An 18,697-nucleotide genomic window follows, 5' to 3' on the forward strand; every position below is an offset into this window, starting at 1 on the left:
CTCGATAAGAAAGGTCGAGCCCAGGGACATCAATATGGTAATAATGGATGTGGACATGTTGGATATACCCGGAGGACAAGGTTTCGTGCAAGAAGATGTCGAGTTGATGGATGATCCCAAGGAGGTGATCATATTTGATGAATTGGACCTCGTGTTATTTAGTCTAAATCCCAAATGGCTTCGATAGAACATTTAGAAAGTTTCCCAGTGGATCATCAGGATCCTACCAAGTTGTTGTGGGCGAGGAAAGGCCTGTCATTGGAGGCCAAAAAAGGACTTAAAGGCTTCTTGTGTAGAAAAATTGATGTCGTTACATGGGGCATGAAGATATGGTAGACATTGATCCAAAGGTTAGCTCCCACTACCTAAAAATTGATCCTACAATTGCCCTACGTAGACAAAAGAGAAGGGCTCTCAACTTGGAGAAATATGAGGCCCTAAAGGAGGAAGTACAAAAGCTGACAAATAATGGCTTCATCAGAGAGACAGTTGCAGAAAATGGGTCTAAACCCAATTTTGGTGAAGAAACACAATGGTAAAGTCCTTTCGAATAAACGACCTAGTGCTTCGGAGGGTTTTTCAATCCTCTAAAGAATTAGGGATAGGCACATTGGATTCAAATTAGGAGGGTCCTCACCACATCAAAGAGAAACTACAACCTGGTACTTATTTAACAGAAAATTTGGAAGGGAAAATGCAACCTCGCTCATGGAACGTTAAGTATCTTAGGATATATTACTAGTGAATGTACGTTATAGCTAGAAAATCTTTCGCAACCCTTATAAATACTTTCGAACGTAAATCAATAAAAGTACATTTCATTTGAAAGATGTAAAACAGCAGCCCCTACATGAATGAACCATCTACCATGTATAGAAGCGTGGGCGCCTCTAAGAAGATAATTAGATCCCAAATGGATTACTTCAGTAATTTTTCGAGATATACATCACATGCCTTCATTGACGAAAACTGAACATCATGGAAGAAGGCCCTATATGGATAAACCATCCACTACAAAAGCGTGGAGCCTTGGAGAAGAGGATCGGATCCCAAAATAGATTAAAAATAGATTACCTCAATGATTCTTCGAGGCATACAACACATGCCTCCCTTGATAAAGCTAAACATCATTAGAGAATGAAAGGCTATTGAAAAACGTATTTAGGCCCTGTTTGATTGCAACATTTTCCATGGAAAATGTCATGTCCAAGGAAAATAATTTCCACTTTGACTGTTTGATTTGAATGTGGAAATGGAATTCGAATTCTTATGTACAACCATTTAAACCACATTATTGGCCAATTCCATGGAAAACAAATTCTTATGGGTATGGACGTATGCTGGTTTTTTGTTTTCCAACTTAGGTGGAATTCCTTTTCCTTTTCTTCTTTCGTAATCAAATGGGGCCTTAGAGTTTCATGTGTTTTCACGACTAATCATGTTTGAAATGTTTAAAAGATCATTTGTCGTTTAAGCTTTGTACTCGCCAATTAAATTGTTTAAGTAATTTACTTAATTGAGGTCCAAATACTTTCAAATTAAATTGTTAAAAACGTGAAAAATATTAAAACATTCATTTCATGAATAAGGAAATCTATATAAACAAGGGCTTGCGCTATTATACGAGAAAAAAAACTCACATTCGACACTATGTTGAAGGTGGATGGGAGGCTGATGCCTCAATAGTAGGCATTTCAACAACTGAAACCTCTTAGCCTGAAGTTTCATTCTCAAGAGCATCTTCTTGGTCTACTTCAGCTTCAATCATGTCATCAGCAAGGGTTTAAGACACCTTTCCCAAAAACTTTGCCATCAATTCAGTAGCATTGAATTCTGGGTAAAGCTCCCCACCCTGGCAACTACTTTAACGTAGGCAAACCTCCTCCAACAAGCATCGAAGAGATGGCACTCTACCGTCAAGTGGAAATAGGCAGTGTAGTCCTTCATCGCCTCCTTACCTGTCTTCTGAGCACTAACTTTAGCCCGATCCGCCTCTTGTACGTAGTACTTCATTTGGATCTCATAAAATGCATTTGCATCCTTGAGCCCAACATTTTCTAAGTTGGCCTTCTCGAAAGCTTCGATCGTTAGCTTCTGAAGATTGTTTGAAGTTTCAACTTCTTTGTCAAAAAAGCACTTCACACTAGGATGAATGGACTTTCCCCTTTAAAACTTCAATCTCCACTAAGGCAGATTCTAACCTAGCCATCACTTCAGTTCACGGGGCCTTCGACTCCTTAGCCTTACATTTTATTCTTTTCACTTTCTTCTCTGTTAAGGCCAACTTCTCAATCGACTCTTTATTGTACATTTAGATATCCTTCAGCACCTCTTGGTATTCTGAAGTAACCCAAAAGCCCTGATACTTTGGATCACCAAGGTCGCTATTAGATCCATTGCATTACAGATAGAGATGCAGTCTGCCACCTATCAATCCAGAGCTTGTAAAATTTTATAGTGACACCCTGGACCTCTAGTGGCAGCATATCTATCACCACTGGGGCAATCTCTTTATCTTACCCAGCTAAAAATCTGTCGAATTTTCCAGAAGTTGTTACCACTGGATCCTTCTTCTTGGCCTCAAAGGTCTACTCTACTTCCTTGGAAGCCTCTTCACTGGCCTCTCTAGCCTTTTGAGCTTTTGTAGTAGTGAAGGAAGACTGCATCAGTTTTGGAGGTGGTGAAGGCAAAATTCACTTCATCGTTATGGCACTGGCACTTGTGCCAAACTTCCTAGAGACAACTAATACCATGGGACAATTCCTCTTCTTCTGAGGCTCCTCCACTTTCCTCTTGCCTTTGTCGACATTCTTGGTCGCCTCTTCAACACTCTTCTCAGTATGTTCTTTGCTAAGGCATTCTAGTTTCTCTTTCACATGCTTTGCTCCAACGGAGGATGGTTTAAAAGTGTGGGAGCTCACTGTGAAAGTGGTCCTCAAGATAGAAGACATGTTAGGGTTGGGATATTTTTTCTTCTCGAAGTCATCTGCAAACAACAAGGATAGTGTTAAAATCAATACATCTACATGCAGCCTTGATATTTACCTTTTAAAGCCATCAATCAAAGTCCAGTAAGAATTTGTTGCATTCGATTAAATGGTCGAAATGGAGTGGCCTCAGAGACGTCTATAGATATCTTCGATGATGTCCCATTCAACTTGGAAGAGCTCGAAACGAGTCCATAAAACTGTAAACAATTAAACATCAGGTGAAGCTATAAACAGATTACAAATTTTAAAGAAAGGAACTCACGAGCTTTAGAATATTGGGTCAGCACGGTGTAAGCTAGGGATTTATCTCTCTCAACTAACTGCCACTTATCCCTGATCCAGAGTCATGACTTTTTCCACCCCTTTATTGAAGATGGTAAACTTGCTACGAAATGGGAGTGAGCTCCCCAAGGAGTCATATATTACCATCCCTTAGATTTTTCTTTCCCAATTATTTGAGGCTAGAAAAGAAATTGGAAGACGTGGAGGAACATATCCTCGCCAAGTGAGGTCTCTTGCCAAAGGAAGTACGCCCTAACCAATTTGCTCCACCCATTTGGCAATAATTGGATAGGAGCCAACATGTAGGACCTGAGCACCACCATAAAAAATGGGTATGGAGGTAGATGCAAATACTTGCCTTAAATAAACATTCATTAACTGCCACACAATCTAGTCTCATCCGTGGGCTTCGAGTTCTAAGAGTTTTATAACATCTTGGATCTTATATTTCTCTCTAATTCATCTAGTTTAGTAGAGGTCATGGAAAAATGATTTTCTGCATCGCCCAACCCGCTTCGTAGTCAATAGGACCTTCACTTATGGTCCAAAAACCTCCATCTGACATCCCAGACATGATCTGATTCCCAAGACTGGCGATGGTTTTCCTCCCACTGTTAGCACTAGACCTAGGAGCAATTGAAATTTGAAATAGATTAAATAGAGGATGGAAAAGGAATAAAGTACCTAAATCAAAAGAAACTCTAAGGAATGTGATGTCGTTGGAGAACAGGAATGGCAGGTAACTGCTGGAGAAATTTGAAACTTTTTGCAAAGCTAAAAAAAACTTATTCAAAGGTAGGTTTTTGGTTTTTATAAAATATGATGAAGCTCAGCCATTAGATCAAGATCTACTTCATATGAAGCGTCCATTTTTTAACCTCATTTAAGGCGTTGAATTCCAACAATTTTTTCTCTATCAATGCCTCTGATTGATATGTGTATCTTACACACAAGTCTCGACACGTCGACCTCAAATTTCTGCAGCATGGCCACCATTGCACATTCAATATGTAACGGTCGTACGTGTGTTGGAAGTCGAAACAATTCATTTGTCTTCTCTAGGTAACTAGCAAAAAAATCAAATCATTGGCATTATTATCGAAAGCACACTTTTTTTGGTTATTAACTAAAGGACATTCGGCAGTTTAGCACTACCCTATTTTGGCTCATCAAATAAATTTCAGCTATTAAATAAAAGAGCCTAGGCAATTCAATACTATCCTGCTTATCAAACAAATTTGAGCTATTAAATAAAGGAGCCTCAATAGTTCAGCATTACACTACTTCGACTCATCAAACAAATATCAGCTATTAAATAAATGAGTCTCGACAGTTCAGCTCTGCTTCGATTCATCAAACCAATTTTAGCTATTTTCAACAGCTCGCCATCGTACAAGGATAGGATGGCGTACGAGAATCCGATTCAATTTCAAATTCCAACTTTGATAACAATGTCTACACTTGGACTTGAGGGACTATTGTGTATCGAAACCCTAGTCGCCAACTTTGAGAAAATTCCATTCAAGACAGAAGTCCAAGCATGACATGAATAGCCATACATGGACTTTGGGGACTATTGGTGTGCTTTACCACCTGGCATCCTACATGGCCTACCTACCAAAGCCTTTTGACGTAGCCCTTTGCCGAAGTGGTAAGGGCCAAGGTTGAATCCGAAGTTCAACAGTGACAAGTGATGACTCTTAGTTGAAGATCCTAAATTCATGAAATCTTGGTAGAATGATTTATTTCACTTCTATAATGAATGATATGCCAAAGCTTATCAACATAAGTTGTAGGACTATTGCTCCCTTTAAAGGCATTAAATGTGTCACACGCTAGTGAGATCAAACTAATGTTTAGGATATGATGCTCCAATTAATGAGATGAAGGCATGTGTTCCCTCATCCAATCACAACTAAAAAACAGCTTTTCGCCTACGAAAAATTACCAAAAGATTACATCCGTTGGTGATTAGAAATGGATTATTCGTTGGTAAAAGTAATTCACTTTTAGCTATGATAATTAGCAACGAATTTTTCGTTGGTAAAGATGATCTCTTTTTACTAACTGATATTTCATGCCTAATGTAACCGTTTAACATTTGGATCTTCCTCCAACGAATATTCTGTAGGTGATGTACCAAATATTACCAACGGATTGCATCCGTTGGTAATTAGAAACGGATTATTCGTTGGTAAAAGTAATTCACTTTTAGCTACAATAATCAGCAATGAATTTTTCGTTGGTACGGATATTCCGTACCTAGTATAACTATTTAACATTTTGATCTTTTACCTACGGATATTCCGTTGGTAATTAGAAACGGATTATCAGTTAGTAAAAATGATATCTCTTTACCAACGGATATTCCGTGCTTAATATAATTGCTTAACATTTTGATCTTTCATGTTGTTGCTCTTTATAAATTTGTGGTCCAATAAGGAGTTAAACAATATTTTGGCCTTTCAATTCAGTTGGCTAAAAATTAAAAAAAAATTATAATTATTAAATAAATAAATAATAATGATGATGATGATGATGATGATGATGATGATGATGATAATAATAATAAATAATTTTTTTACCATACGATTATTTACAACATTGATTTTTACCAGTTGTAATGGTAGACATTTACCAACGGAAAGTCAGTTGGCATTGATTAAGACTTTTACCAACGAAAATTTCATTGGTAAAAGATTCACACTTTACCAACGGAAAATCCGTTGGTAAAATGTTTACTCTTTACCTATGGCACGATCCGTTGGTAACTTTCAGCGACTCTCAGATTACTAACGGATTTGTGGTTGCAAATATTCTGTTGGTAAAGATTATTAGCAACGGATATTGAGACTTTAGGAACGAAAAACTCGTGTCTGAAACTCTGTTTTTTAGTAGTGAATGGACACTATTTCATGTGCAATAATATAAATACCTCCCTCCTTGTATTATAAAAGGCTAAAGCACCTTTACCAATTCAAAGCTACAAGCTTCTTATCATGAGTTAAATCTTTTTATCTATTGTAAGAATCGAACATCGATTTTTTAATCTATTGTTTGGTCTTTTGTTGATTGTTCCTTATATCATAATTTCGCTCATATATCTTGACGAAACCCGAACATATTTGTCTTGTGTTATTAAGTTTCTCCTACGATCAAATTCAAGATATTGCCGACTAGTAATCTATCTACACGTGTTGAAATTAGCTTACGAATTGCCCAAGTCAACGGAACAAAAAAGAGGTCAACAAATTTCTTGATTCCAGTAAACTTTTTTAACAATTTTTCTCGAATTTATATCAAGTTCTCTAACAACTATGAATTTTAGCTTTTCATGACAATTTTCAGTTCCAACTGTTTCCGGCCCAACCTAACGTAAAAGAAAAATATGAAGTTTTTATTCAGATCTTTTGCAGCATAGAAACAAAGAATTTGGCAAAATTGCAGTTTACAAACGAAGAAAATATATTTACGCCAAGAAAATTAATCCTAGAACCTTGAACGCTTGCATTCAGGTGGAAGTCCTTGAGGAAACCTTTGAACATCAGTACAATAATTATATATCATATACTTTTCTTGTACCCATCGCAGCCTATTCCTCCCATTGGCATCAAGCGCCAGAGTTTGCCAAGCTTCATTGTTTAAAGGTTCACCAGTTTTCGAAACACAAGATGTGCCGGGTGATCCCGATACGCAACCATTTGCATTGAAATTTCTGTAGGAGGCAATAAATGGAGCTTTTGTCCAATCAGTCTTGACCGTCCCACCTTGTGTTGCCCAATCGTCTGCATTCCATAAACTACAATATACCCTCATGGGTTGGCTCTTGGGATATGGAACCCCAATGGCTTCATGGTTGGTAAATACTCTTATAGGGATACTATCCACCAAGAAACTGAAAACCCACACAGAAAAAAAAACATTTATCAGTCGAGAAATTCCATTTACGTTTATCCTTTTTCTTTTTGAATAATAAATCCATTTAAATTCAGTTTCCTTGGTTAGCCCCAGTTTGACAACCATTGTTTTTCAAAAACAATGGTTTGAATAATAATTTTTAGGAGAATCTATGTTTAAAAATTAAAAAAAAAAAATTTGAGTTTACATATAAAATATTTTATTATATGAATGTGTGGTTAAAAATGAATACTTACGAAAAAAAATTTCAAATAATGGTTGTCAAATATGTTATATTAAAGTTTGTCATAAACGTTCTCCTTACGTGTTAGGGATCATATTAGTTTTTTCACCAAAACTCCATCTTGTGCACAGTTTTATGTATTGGTAGCAACGAAACTTAAAATTCAGAAATTTTGTGTATCCTGTAGAAGGTATGGTTATTCGAATATTCTAATAGAATTCTTTTCTTGTTAAAAATAAGAATTGTAGAAGCTTACATAATGCGTTGTGTATTCCAAACAACAGAATATGTGTGGAAAGATGTAGTGGGATCGAACCAAAGGCGAAACTGTTGTTCTTTATTGCCATTTCCCTGGGAATAAACATTGGTATGAACTGTATATGGCTGGCCAGAAACATTTCCAAGAAACTCAAAATCAATCTCATCGTGTTGAGTTCCTTGAGAAGATAACTGCAAATTAATGGAACAAATAAATTAGCTCCTCATAAACCAAATATATCACAATAAAAATCCAATAGAAATGAAATTCTGAAAACATGTAAGACTTACATAATATGTTGTAACAGTTCCAGCTGAATTTCCGGGTACGAGCTTCAGTTGCATGTCAAATCTTCCCAAAAAGAACTGATTTTTGGATTGAAAACCCGAACCAGAATTTTTGTCAAGGGATAAGGTAAGATCTTGGCCGCCATTGAGAATCTTGCCTCGTTGATCGCCCCAAGTGAGGTCGACATCTTGGTAAAAGTTACCAGCTGAGGCCGCCATTAGAAAAGTAATAAATAATAATATTGAGAGTTGGATCATTGCAGAGCATAAAGATAACATTTTTTTCCTCAAATTTACAGTGAGAAAGCGATATAGAGAGAGAAAGAGAGAGAGAGAGAGAATTTAGATTTCTGTGTTGTGAAGGGATTGATCAAATGATGCTTTATATAGAGGGAAAATTTGCATTAATCGTAATTAATGTTTGACAAATGCTGCAAGAAAATTCATTTTCCAGGGCCAGCTGTGTGATACATTTGATGAGAATTCAATGGTTTATTTAAGAACTTTAAAGCAAAGTCGATTAGGACGGTTTCATACGAAGCAAATGGTTGTTGAATATATAAATATTAGACAAGAGCTTGGCTACAGAGACAGCTGTCATGCCTAAAATATTATGGTACCACCTGACCTCACACACATATCATTTGAATTGACCTTTTTGCTACATTTTGTGCATTCAAATCATAGGACAAAATTGAAATATCCTCAAGGACCCGACAACAACTAACTAAGCTTTGGGGCCAGCAACAATACGAAGTGAGATATAGCTCAAATTTTGTGCTTGTTTAATAAAAGATTGATAAAAGTTTAACAATTTGTTACTTCAATTTTAATCACATATTTCACCAATTTTTATTAGAATTTACTAAGAACCTATTATCGAAAGATTTGTCTTACAACCCTTTGTTTCGATTCATTTCAAGAGTCATTTATTACTCATTTAAAGATTTTTGTAAGGACCATAACAATGACAAATGAAGCTTTGGGTACAGTTAGATGATTCATTTTTTATCGTTGACGTCATTGTTAAGATAAAATGTTTATAATGACACTTGTATGATTATTTATGTTCTTGTTTGACCGTGGTAATTAAAAATTTGAAACTCTAAAAGAGTATAATAATTCATTTGTTTATAATTTCAGCTTCAACTCCTTCCATAATTGCATGGATGTCAAAATAAATAATTTCATGGTTGTTAAATCTTAAATTTAAGACAATTTCCTTTTTAAACCTTTGAACACATAACTTCTGGAGGACAGAGATTTATATATTTATTTTTATATATAATCATTTTTCTGTCATCATCAAAAGTTGCAATTTATTGAAAATGTCATTGTTGATGGCATCTAGATAAAATGATGAAGCTTTGAAATTAAATGTCAATATGTTAGGTTGTTAATGGCGTGTTTTTTTGGGAGGGTAATTTCTTTTGGTTGACTATTCAGTTTATGGTAATTTGAATATTACCTTTTCATTTTCCTTATTAATAAATTCACAATCCCTATAAGACTTCGGAGGGACAGATGAAACCTAACTATTGCACAATGTAAGTTTATTAGATACAACTACTAAACTGAATTATTGACGTTGTGATATCTCTAAAAATCGCGTGACATAATTATTGTAACAATGTTTGTCGAATAAAAATATAATAATAATTCTAGAAGCTACTACAAAATCCTAGTATTTTGTACCCATTCAATTCTAATTCTTACGTATACGTATATGACTTCTTTTTCAATAATATATACACAAGTTTATTGACTCTCTTTAATCTTTTCTATTTCCCTCTAATTTATAATACATTATCAGCATGAATATCTAGCCAGTTGAGATAGAAAAATATTAATTTTCTTTCCATCAGAGAAAGATAAGAAGTTTGAACCAATTAAATTAGTAAGACGATTCTTCTTTTCTATCCAAAAGAAAAGGTCAGTATTCTTGATTATAAACTATTAGAATTTGTTATTTATTTTTGTTATAATTTTATCGATTACGGGAAAAAATATGCTATTTGACTACTAATTTATTACTCTGAAAAGTGTAACTTTGTATATGTAGAATTGTTATATTATTGTTCTAGAATAAGTATAGATTTTTATCTATCAATATTTTTTTAAGAATATTATTTTGTGTTAGAGATATCGCAATCTTATACAAATCAGTATTCCAGAAGAATATTGTTGTTCTTAAAGAGCACAAATTTGTACACATCAAAATTATAGACGACAATTGTATCATTGCTCTTGAAGAACCACAATTTATTTATAAGAATATTATATTATTGTTCCTAGATAAGTACTCCCTCTATCTTATAAAAATGTGTTTCCATCCATTTTCACCAGATTAAAAAATTTAATTAATATAATTTAAAAAATAAATTTTACTGACATTTTTTCCAATTTACCCCTACATTGAATAATTGTTTAAATAGCATTAGTTCATCTTTGTTGATAACAAGACACGTGAATGGAAGCATATTACAAACTATGAAATAAACTATACACTTTATAAGGAAAGTGGACTATAATTTATGACAAATGAATAAATAAAGAAAGCAAGCTATACACAACTCTTTTCAAGAAAATTACAAATCTGAAACTACACTTTCTGAAACTATACAAATTTACCACTGGACACCAAGAATAGTAACTGATTTAGGCTCAGATCCTTGTACCCTTTTGTATCATCAAAAGAGGCCCTAACTCGAACCATAACCCTCACACATTCCCAACGTGGGGTTGCTTCAATGGACAGATTTTTAGATTCTTAACATAGATTTCAATTTACTCACACGAAGAAGACACATAGATTTTGATCTTACAAAGAGGAGATGAACAGACGAAGAACAGGAACCTAGAAGGTTCCAAGTGGCTGAAGGAGAAAGAGAATGAAAAATATCTTGCAAATTAGGGTTAGAGACTTTGTATTTATAGTAAAACTAATCAGTCGTAGATCTGTATCTTAATCCAACGATCCAGAGCAACTCTCATACAATTGGGCTGAATATCGGGTCGTGGTAAGTGGGCCATCTCAGATATTGTTATTGGGTAAGATTATTTGTGTAGTATCTAGGCCGAAGGCAAATATCATCATTGCCTAAGATTATAGGACCAAGACTGGCATCACAACCCAACAATTCTCCACCTTGATGCCAGTGGTAATACAAGAAGCTAGTTAATAGATTCTACAAAACTTATTAAAGAAAACACAAAAGCTTCCCAGTATTTCCAGCAAGCCCCAAGTATACAACTTGCAAACGCCACAAAAATTACCTAGTATCAAAATTCAACATATGCAAACTGGTTTTAAACTTGTTTAAAGGCAATACCTTTGTGCCCATGTCTGCTGGACTGAATTTAGTAGCAATTTTCTCAAGGAACAAAATTTCTTTAGATACAATATCTCTTATAAAATGTAATTTTACATCAATGCATTTTGTTCTTTGTATGTTACTGTGACTGTCTTAATATAGTACAATAGGACTGCTTAATTCATTTATTTCAGAAAGTTAACCTTTTAAGCCATAAGGCTTCTTTGATTGCCTCAGTTGCAGCCACATATTCTACCTCGGTGGTAGACAAAGTTACAACTTGTTGGAATTGTGATTACCAACATATACGAGTTCCACACAAAGTAAACACATAGGCAGTAGTAGATTTCTTGTTCTTTCTATTTCCAGCAAAGTTAAAATCAACAAAGCCCTTAAGTACCACACCCTCTTTGCAGGTACCAAAAACTAAGCCTAAGTGTGATGAACCTTTCAAATACCTCAACAACCATTTTAAAGCAACCCAATGTTTAGGTCTAGGGTTAGCCATGAATTTGTTAAGTGTGCTAATGGAATGAGCCACATCGGGCCTAGTGCAAACCATGGTGTGCATGACTGATCGTATTACATTTGCATAGGGTACCTTTTTCATTTGTTTAATCTCATATTTGTTCACCAGGCATTGGTCCTTACTTAGTTTAAAATGGCTGGTTAAGGGGAGAGTAATAGATTTTGCATTATTCATAGCAAATCTAACTAACATTTTCTCAATATAGCCTGATTGTTTTAGGCTCAATGTTCTATTACTCCTATTTCTGATTATTTCCATCCCCAAAATTCTTTTAGCATGGCTAAGGTCTTTCATTTCAAATTCTTTGCTTAAGGATCCTTTAATATTATTGACCACATGCATGTTTTGCCCTATTAATAATATATCATCAACATACAAGAGTATAAAAGCAATAATTTCATTTTCTTCACCATACTTAAAGTAAAGATAATGATCAAATTTACTTCTTGTAAAACCAATAGTAGGTACAAAGTTATCAAATCATAAATACCATTGTCTTGGAGATTGCTTTAAACCATATGAGAATGCTTTTAACAAGCAAACATGTTCAGGCATAGATTCATCAACAAAACCACGTGATTGTTTCATATATATCACTTCATCAAGATCACCATGCAATAAGGCAGGTTTTTACATCCATTTGTTCGAGTTCAAGATTATAATGTGCCACAAGAGCAAGCATAACTCTAATAGTAGTGTATTTTACTACCTGGGAAAAAATATCATTATAATCTATGCCTTCTTTTTGCGTAAACCCCTTAGCTACTAGTCAAGCCTCAAATCTTATAGACATTTTCTCATCATTTCCCTTTTTAATAGTAAATATCCATTTACAGTCAAAATAGACTTATCAGCAGGTTCAGGAACTAAATTCTAAGTCTTATTTTTCATTAAGGAGTCCATTTCATCTTTCATAGTAGCCTAGGGGTTACAGATTGCTGGTTGTTAATAGCCTCTTCATAAGATTTAGTTTCTTCAAAGATAAGATTTTGATAAGAAATAACGGCAAGTGAACGGTAATCTCTATACCTAATGGGTTCTTTTATCTCCATTCTTATCCTATCTCTAGACAATTGATAATCACCTAATTCTGTAGGCTGAGTTTCTATGCTTTCTTGCACACCTTGTTCTTCATTTTTCATGAGGATATGAACCATTTTCTGCCTCTTCTTCCACCTATTCACCTAGAACGGGTTCAGATGGAGTATCAACCTCCACCTGCAATCTGGTTTTATTATTCTTTTCTCTTTCAGATTGGCCATTTTACTCAATATTATTCTAACAAGGCATTTTTAATTTATCAAAAATAACATCTCTACTTGTGATGATTTAAAAACCCTTTGTTTTCTTACTCCACAGTCTATAGCCCTTTACCCCATCAGGATAGCCTAGGAAAACACATTTAATGGCCCTAGATTCTAACTTACCAACACTCTGATGAGAATAGACAGCACACCCAAAAATTCTTAAATGTGAGTAATCAGGGACCTGGCCAGTCCATTGCTCTTCGGGTGTTTTATCACCTAGGGCACTTGAAGGTGTTCTATTCACAATGTATGAAGCTATCATCAATGCTTCACCCTATAGGACTTTGGGAACACCAGAATTTATAAGCATACACCTCACTTTATCCAATAAAGTCATGTTCATCCTCTTAGCAACTCCATTTTGCTGAGGGGTATAAGGTGCAGTCCTATGTCTATTAATTCCAACATTACTACAGAGCTCATCAAACTCCTTATTGCAGAATTTCAGGCCATTATCAGTTCTAAGCACTTTAACTCTCTTCCCAGTTTGATTTTTTTATCAAGTTTTTCCAAATTTTAAAATTTTCTAGGGTTTTAGATTTATGTTTCATTAGGTAGATCCAAACCATCCTAAAATAGTCGTCAATCAAGGATAGAAAATATTTATTTCCTCCTTGAGTGATAATGGATGAAGGCCCCCACAAATCAATATGTCTATACTCTAAAATAGAAGTTGTCCTATGCTTTCCAGTGTTGAAATGCGGCCTATGCTGCTTACCTAAAGTGCAATTTTCACAAAAAGGCACTTTAGATATAGAATCCTTTCCAAACACACCCATTTTGTGAAGAATTTGTAGACCCTTCTCACTTATATGGGCTAATCTCTTATGCAACTTTAAGGTGGCATCAAGTTCAGCACTGGAAGACTCAGCAACTTCATCACTAATTATACTAGCCTTAACAATATAAATTCCATTTCTTTTAATTCCCTTAAAGATGACAAGAGAGCCCTTAGTCACCTTTAAGAATCCATCACCAATTTTACCCTGTAGGCCCAAATCATCCAGGTTGCCCATTGAAATCAATCTCCTGTTCAAATCAGGAACATATCTAACCCTTTCAAGAGTATAGATATATCCATTTTCAAATTTCAATGTAACCTTTTCTATACCCTCAACTTTACAAGCTATGTTGTTTTCCATCAATATCTCTCCTCCATTTTTTTTTCCTAAAATCTACCAACCAATTCTTCCTAGGGGTCATGTGGAATGTACAACTAGAGTCCAGAATCCATTCCTGGACCTGATTTCCTTCATTAACAACATTACTTGTATCAGGGTCAGAAGTTTGTTCAGTCATAACATAGACATCAACAGTAGTGGGTTCAACTGCATTTCCTTCATCCACCTCTTTTTATTTCTGTATATTTTTCTTTTTGTAACAGTCCTTTATAAAGTACCCTATTTTTCCACACACATAGCATTTTTTATTCCTAGTTTTGGATTTAGATCTATCCCTACTCTTAAAAAATTTTCTATGAGTAGTTCCCTAACTGTTTTAACCTTCCTGGGTGGAATTAAATCTGGTTGGAGCCATACCTCTAACAAATAGATTTTTTGGTCCAGCATTATTTCTTTCAGTTCTAAGTTCAAGATCCTTACTCCTCAAGGAGTTTATTACTATATCAGGTGTAAGGGTGTCTCTTCCATACTTTATTGCTACTTTTACTTCTTTATATGTCTTAGGGATAGCATTTAAAAGGAATACTTCCTTGTATTCTTCTGAAACATTAGTTATGTCTTGCACTAACTTAATTAAAGTTGTCAAGACTATTGTCCAAGTCCTTAGCGGGGTCAATCTTTTTTTCCAGCAAAACAATTCATTTGGTAAAGATTTGACGAGATAAAGTTTCTCTAATTCATCCCACAGTATCTTAGCATCATCATGCTTACCAACTTTTCTTAGCACTTGATCAGACAAATGTAAAATAATAGAAGTATATGCAAGTTCAACAGATTCTTTCTGTTGATCAACTGTCATAGTTTCAAAATATACTTATGTTATTGCTTTAACAACTTTTTGTTGAACTAAGAGACATCTCCCCCTTTTCCATCAAAAACACCGAGTTCAAAAGAAGTGTTTGTCATTTTCAAAACAAGAAATAACACAAAGTACTTCAAAATTTTGAAAAAGAAAAAAAAAGACTTGACAACTGATCAATCTTGAACAACAGAGGTGTTTTGACCTTCGCAAAATTCGAGAGGATGAAAAGATCACACAAGAGTATAAAGCAGTCAAATAGGAATATCACAATTATGTAAACAGTAAAGATACACAGTCTCTCAAAATCAAGTGAACACGCTACTAATCAAAAATTACTATACAAGATGATCAAATTTACTAGGATTTTGTGAGAAGCATGTTCTCAAGTCAAGGCTCAATTTGATCATCCCAAGAAAAAATACAGTATACTTCAACAACAGGTCACACGGATCCAAGAATTATTAAAATTATACTAATCAAGTGAACATAATCGTGAGAAATGTAGTTAAGACACGTAAAGAGAACACATAATATCACAGAAAATAATCAGATCAGTGCTATGGTATAATGCAAACCAGATGGTGGTTCATAGAAATTTAGCCACCAATCCTACCAAAGGACAAGGGATTAGTTTAGATCTCCTTAATTCCAACAGTAGAAATGAGTAGCGTATAGGTCCAGGGGCTAATCCACCAAGATTGTATTCAACTTGGGGTTCAACCACCAACTGAACCAAGAAATCACCCAAGATTTTCAGATTTTCACTTGAGACAACCAGATCCGTAAGTGGAACCCTCATATCGAACCAAAATTAGATCTAGGGTTTCACAAAATACCAATCGATCTAAGGACAGAACACATAAAATTGATTTTCCAAGTTCTAGAACTCGATCGAAGGCAAGAAATCACAAGATTACAGTTCTGATACCACTGTTATACACAGCTCTTTTCAAGAAAATTATAAATCTGAAATTACACTTTCTAAAACTATACAAAACTACCACTGGACACCAAGAATATTAATTGATTTAGGCTCAGATCCTTGTACCCTTCTGTATCATCAAAAGAGGCCCTAACTCGAACCATAACCCTCACAAGTACCCAACGTGGGGTTGCTTCAATGGACAGATTTTTGGACTCTCAACACAGATTTCAATTTACTTACACAGAAAACACACGAATTTTGATCTCACAAAGATAAAAAGATCAACTTAAAAAAGGAGATGAACGTACGAAAAACAGGAACCTAGAAGGTTCCAAACGCCTGAAGGAGAAAGAGAATGAAAAATATCTTGCAAATTAGGGTTAGAGACTTGCATTTATAGTAAAACCAATCAACCTAGATCTACATCTTAATCCAACAGTCGAGAGAAACTCTCACACAATTGAGCTGAATATCCGGTCATGGTAAGTGGGCCATCTCAGATAATGTTATTGGGCAAGGTTATTTGTATAGTATCTGGGCCGAAGGCCAATATCATCATTGCCTAAGAATATTGGACCAAGATTGGCATCACAGCCCAACATGATTAAAATAGTTGTTGGGTAAATTGATCCATTCTCATTGTGATTGAAACATAACAACGAATTTTTGACTTAATGTGTGGATCTCATTCTATTAGTTCTACTCCATTTTCTGAAGTGCATGTTATATAAATATGCCGAGGTCAAAACGATTTTCAACGTAGTCCACACTTTAGGAAGAAAATGGAAAATCTTCTCAAAATGATATTTGTGTTGAACTATGTAAAATGATATTAGTTGTGTACATGCTATTTGACCAATTATTTATTTTAACTTTTCATAACTTAATGAATGAAAAATGAATTAAAAAGGAAGCTAACATTAGTAGCTTATTAGATTTTGCTAAATTTGATCGTAAGCTCCAGAAGAATAAATATTCATAAGAGTATTTCATATACCTTATATTGGAAATCTACAAAGTCGCAATCTTGACGGTAGGAGCAGACTTTTTGAGATTCATTTTTTGTATTTCAATCTACATAGCTAGGCTTTTATATCGTCAGATTATTAATCTTTACCTAACTTGTGTTAATTTTCTTTTGTTTTTAGTTAGGGACTCGCTTGAAACACTTGGAAAAGAAAGAATGGTGAAAATGAATGAAATGGGCAAGTTTGGAAATCAAATTCAACACTTCGGAACTTGAAGGGTTAAATTAAATTGAAGAAGACATGAACTATACAATTTAATGGGCTACAGGACTAAAATTCATTAATTGGAAAAAATGACGCCTTGATGAGAATTATCTAATTGGGCTCCAAACAATTTGAAAAGTGATATAAGTTTAATTGGGTCTAAACCAATTGTAATAAAATTGAAATGGAGCTTCATAATGGGAGAAAGTGGGCTAAATTTGTTGGAGATACACATTGGTTGGCGACTAATTGGAGGGGATTTACAAAAGGCGTAGGAACAAATAGAAAAAAAAAGGAGGGCGGCTGTGAAATAGGGAGATCCCAACAAAGACATTGCAGCGCCGGCTGAAGAAAAAAACGAGATATATACACGGGGAAAGATCGGAAAATGGGAGGGAAGAAAAAGAATAAAAGGCAGAACTACGGACTTGAGGAATCATTCACGTTTGGTCGATTTTTGATAATATTTTTCCACTTTTCTTTGTGCTAGGATTTGCGATAAACCTTATATTATGAACCTTTAATCTTGAATTTTATTTATCTTGACGTTAAAACATGTTTTTAATTATTAAATGATTGGCATGGATTTTATTTTCTCTACAATTATATGCGCAATAATTGTATGAGATTTCTGGTTGTTTTACCCTTGAGAGATGGAAAATAAGTTAGACATTATGTTAATTGTCGTAAAGTCCGATAGGGGATAGAAATATACTGCCATACTTTACGTGATCTTTAAGTATTCATAAATCTTTATGCAATTTTATATATTCGCATTCATCATAGAAATATAGTCGGGTCACATGTAAAAATATGTTTAATTCTACTCGAGAAAGATTGTCAAATAAATTAGGGATATTGGTCTTAATAATTGAATCGTGTTGTCAATTTTATAAAATTCGGGTTAAACGGGATTGATATAAGGGGATTTGGGATCCTAATATGCATTTCTTTATCATATTTTTATAAAACTTGCATTTAGTTATAATCACGCATTTAGTCTAGTTAACTTAGGCTTTATATTTATAAGTAGGTTATTAAATCATAATTTAGTAAGCGAAAAAATCACAAATTTCTATTGTTACGGTTAAGGCGAAGATATTTTAAATTTAAACTAATACGATCTCTGTGGGACAATACTTGGATTCAAAAGGTTCACTTTATTACTTGAACACGACTCATACATTTGCGGTGTAGGATTTTAATGAACAAGTTTTTGGCGCCATTGCAGGTGATTGTATTTTAGTTTAATTTCACTTGGCACTAATTCGAAGTTTTCTTTTATTTATTTACTTTTATTTTTTTACAATTATTTTTGCACTTTTATTTTCTCTTGCAAACATTTTATGCGAAATTCGAGAGACAATGAAATGATACCAACTAATCCAGAAATCGAATGTACTTTTCATCGTTGGCAAAGAGAAGCAAGAGAAATAAAACAACAAGAG

At 34.5% G+C, this 18,697-nt stretch overlaps 1 protein-coding gene across 1 annotated transcript; it reads right to left on the reverse strand.

The window, feature by feature from the left end:
• Positions 1 to 6,648: 6,648 nt before the first annotated feature.
• On the reverse strand, positions 6,649 to 8,303 carry LOC111395529 (xyloglucan endotransglucosylase/hydrolase protein 24-like). Its single transcript, XM_023021549.1, has 3 exons — positions 7,963 to 8,303; positions 7,670 to 7,863; positions 6,649 to 7,167 (listed from the first exon to the last, which is right to left on the reverse strand). The coding sequence occupies exons 1-3, from the start codon at positions 8,236 to 8,238 to the stop codon at positions 6,762 to 6,764; spliced, it is 876 nt and encodes a 291-aa protein (XP_022877317.1). The 5' UTR covers positions 8,239 to 8,303; the 3' UTR covers positions 6,649 to 6,761.
• Between the last annotated feature and the right edge of the window lie 10,394 nt (positions 8,304 to 18,697).

This window comes from Olea europaea, chromosome 6, assembly GCF_002742605.1.
Source record: "Olea europaea var. sylvestris chromosome 6, O_europaea_v1, whole genome shotgun sequence".
In the NCBI taxonomy this organism is placed as follows: Eukaryota; Viridiplantae; Streptophyta; class Magnoliopsida; order Lamiales; family Oleaceae; genus Olea; species Olea europaea.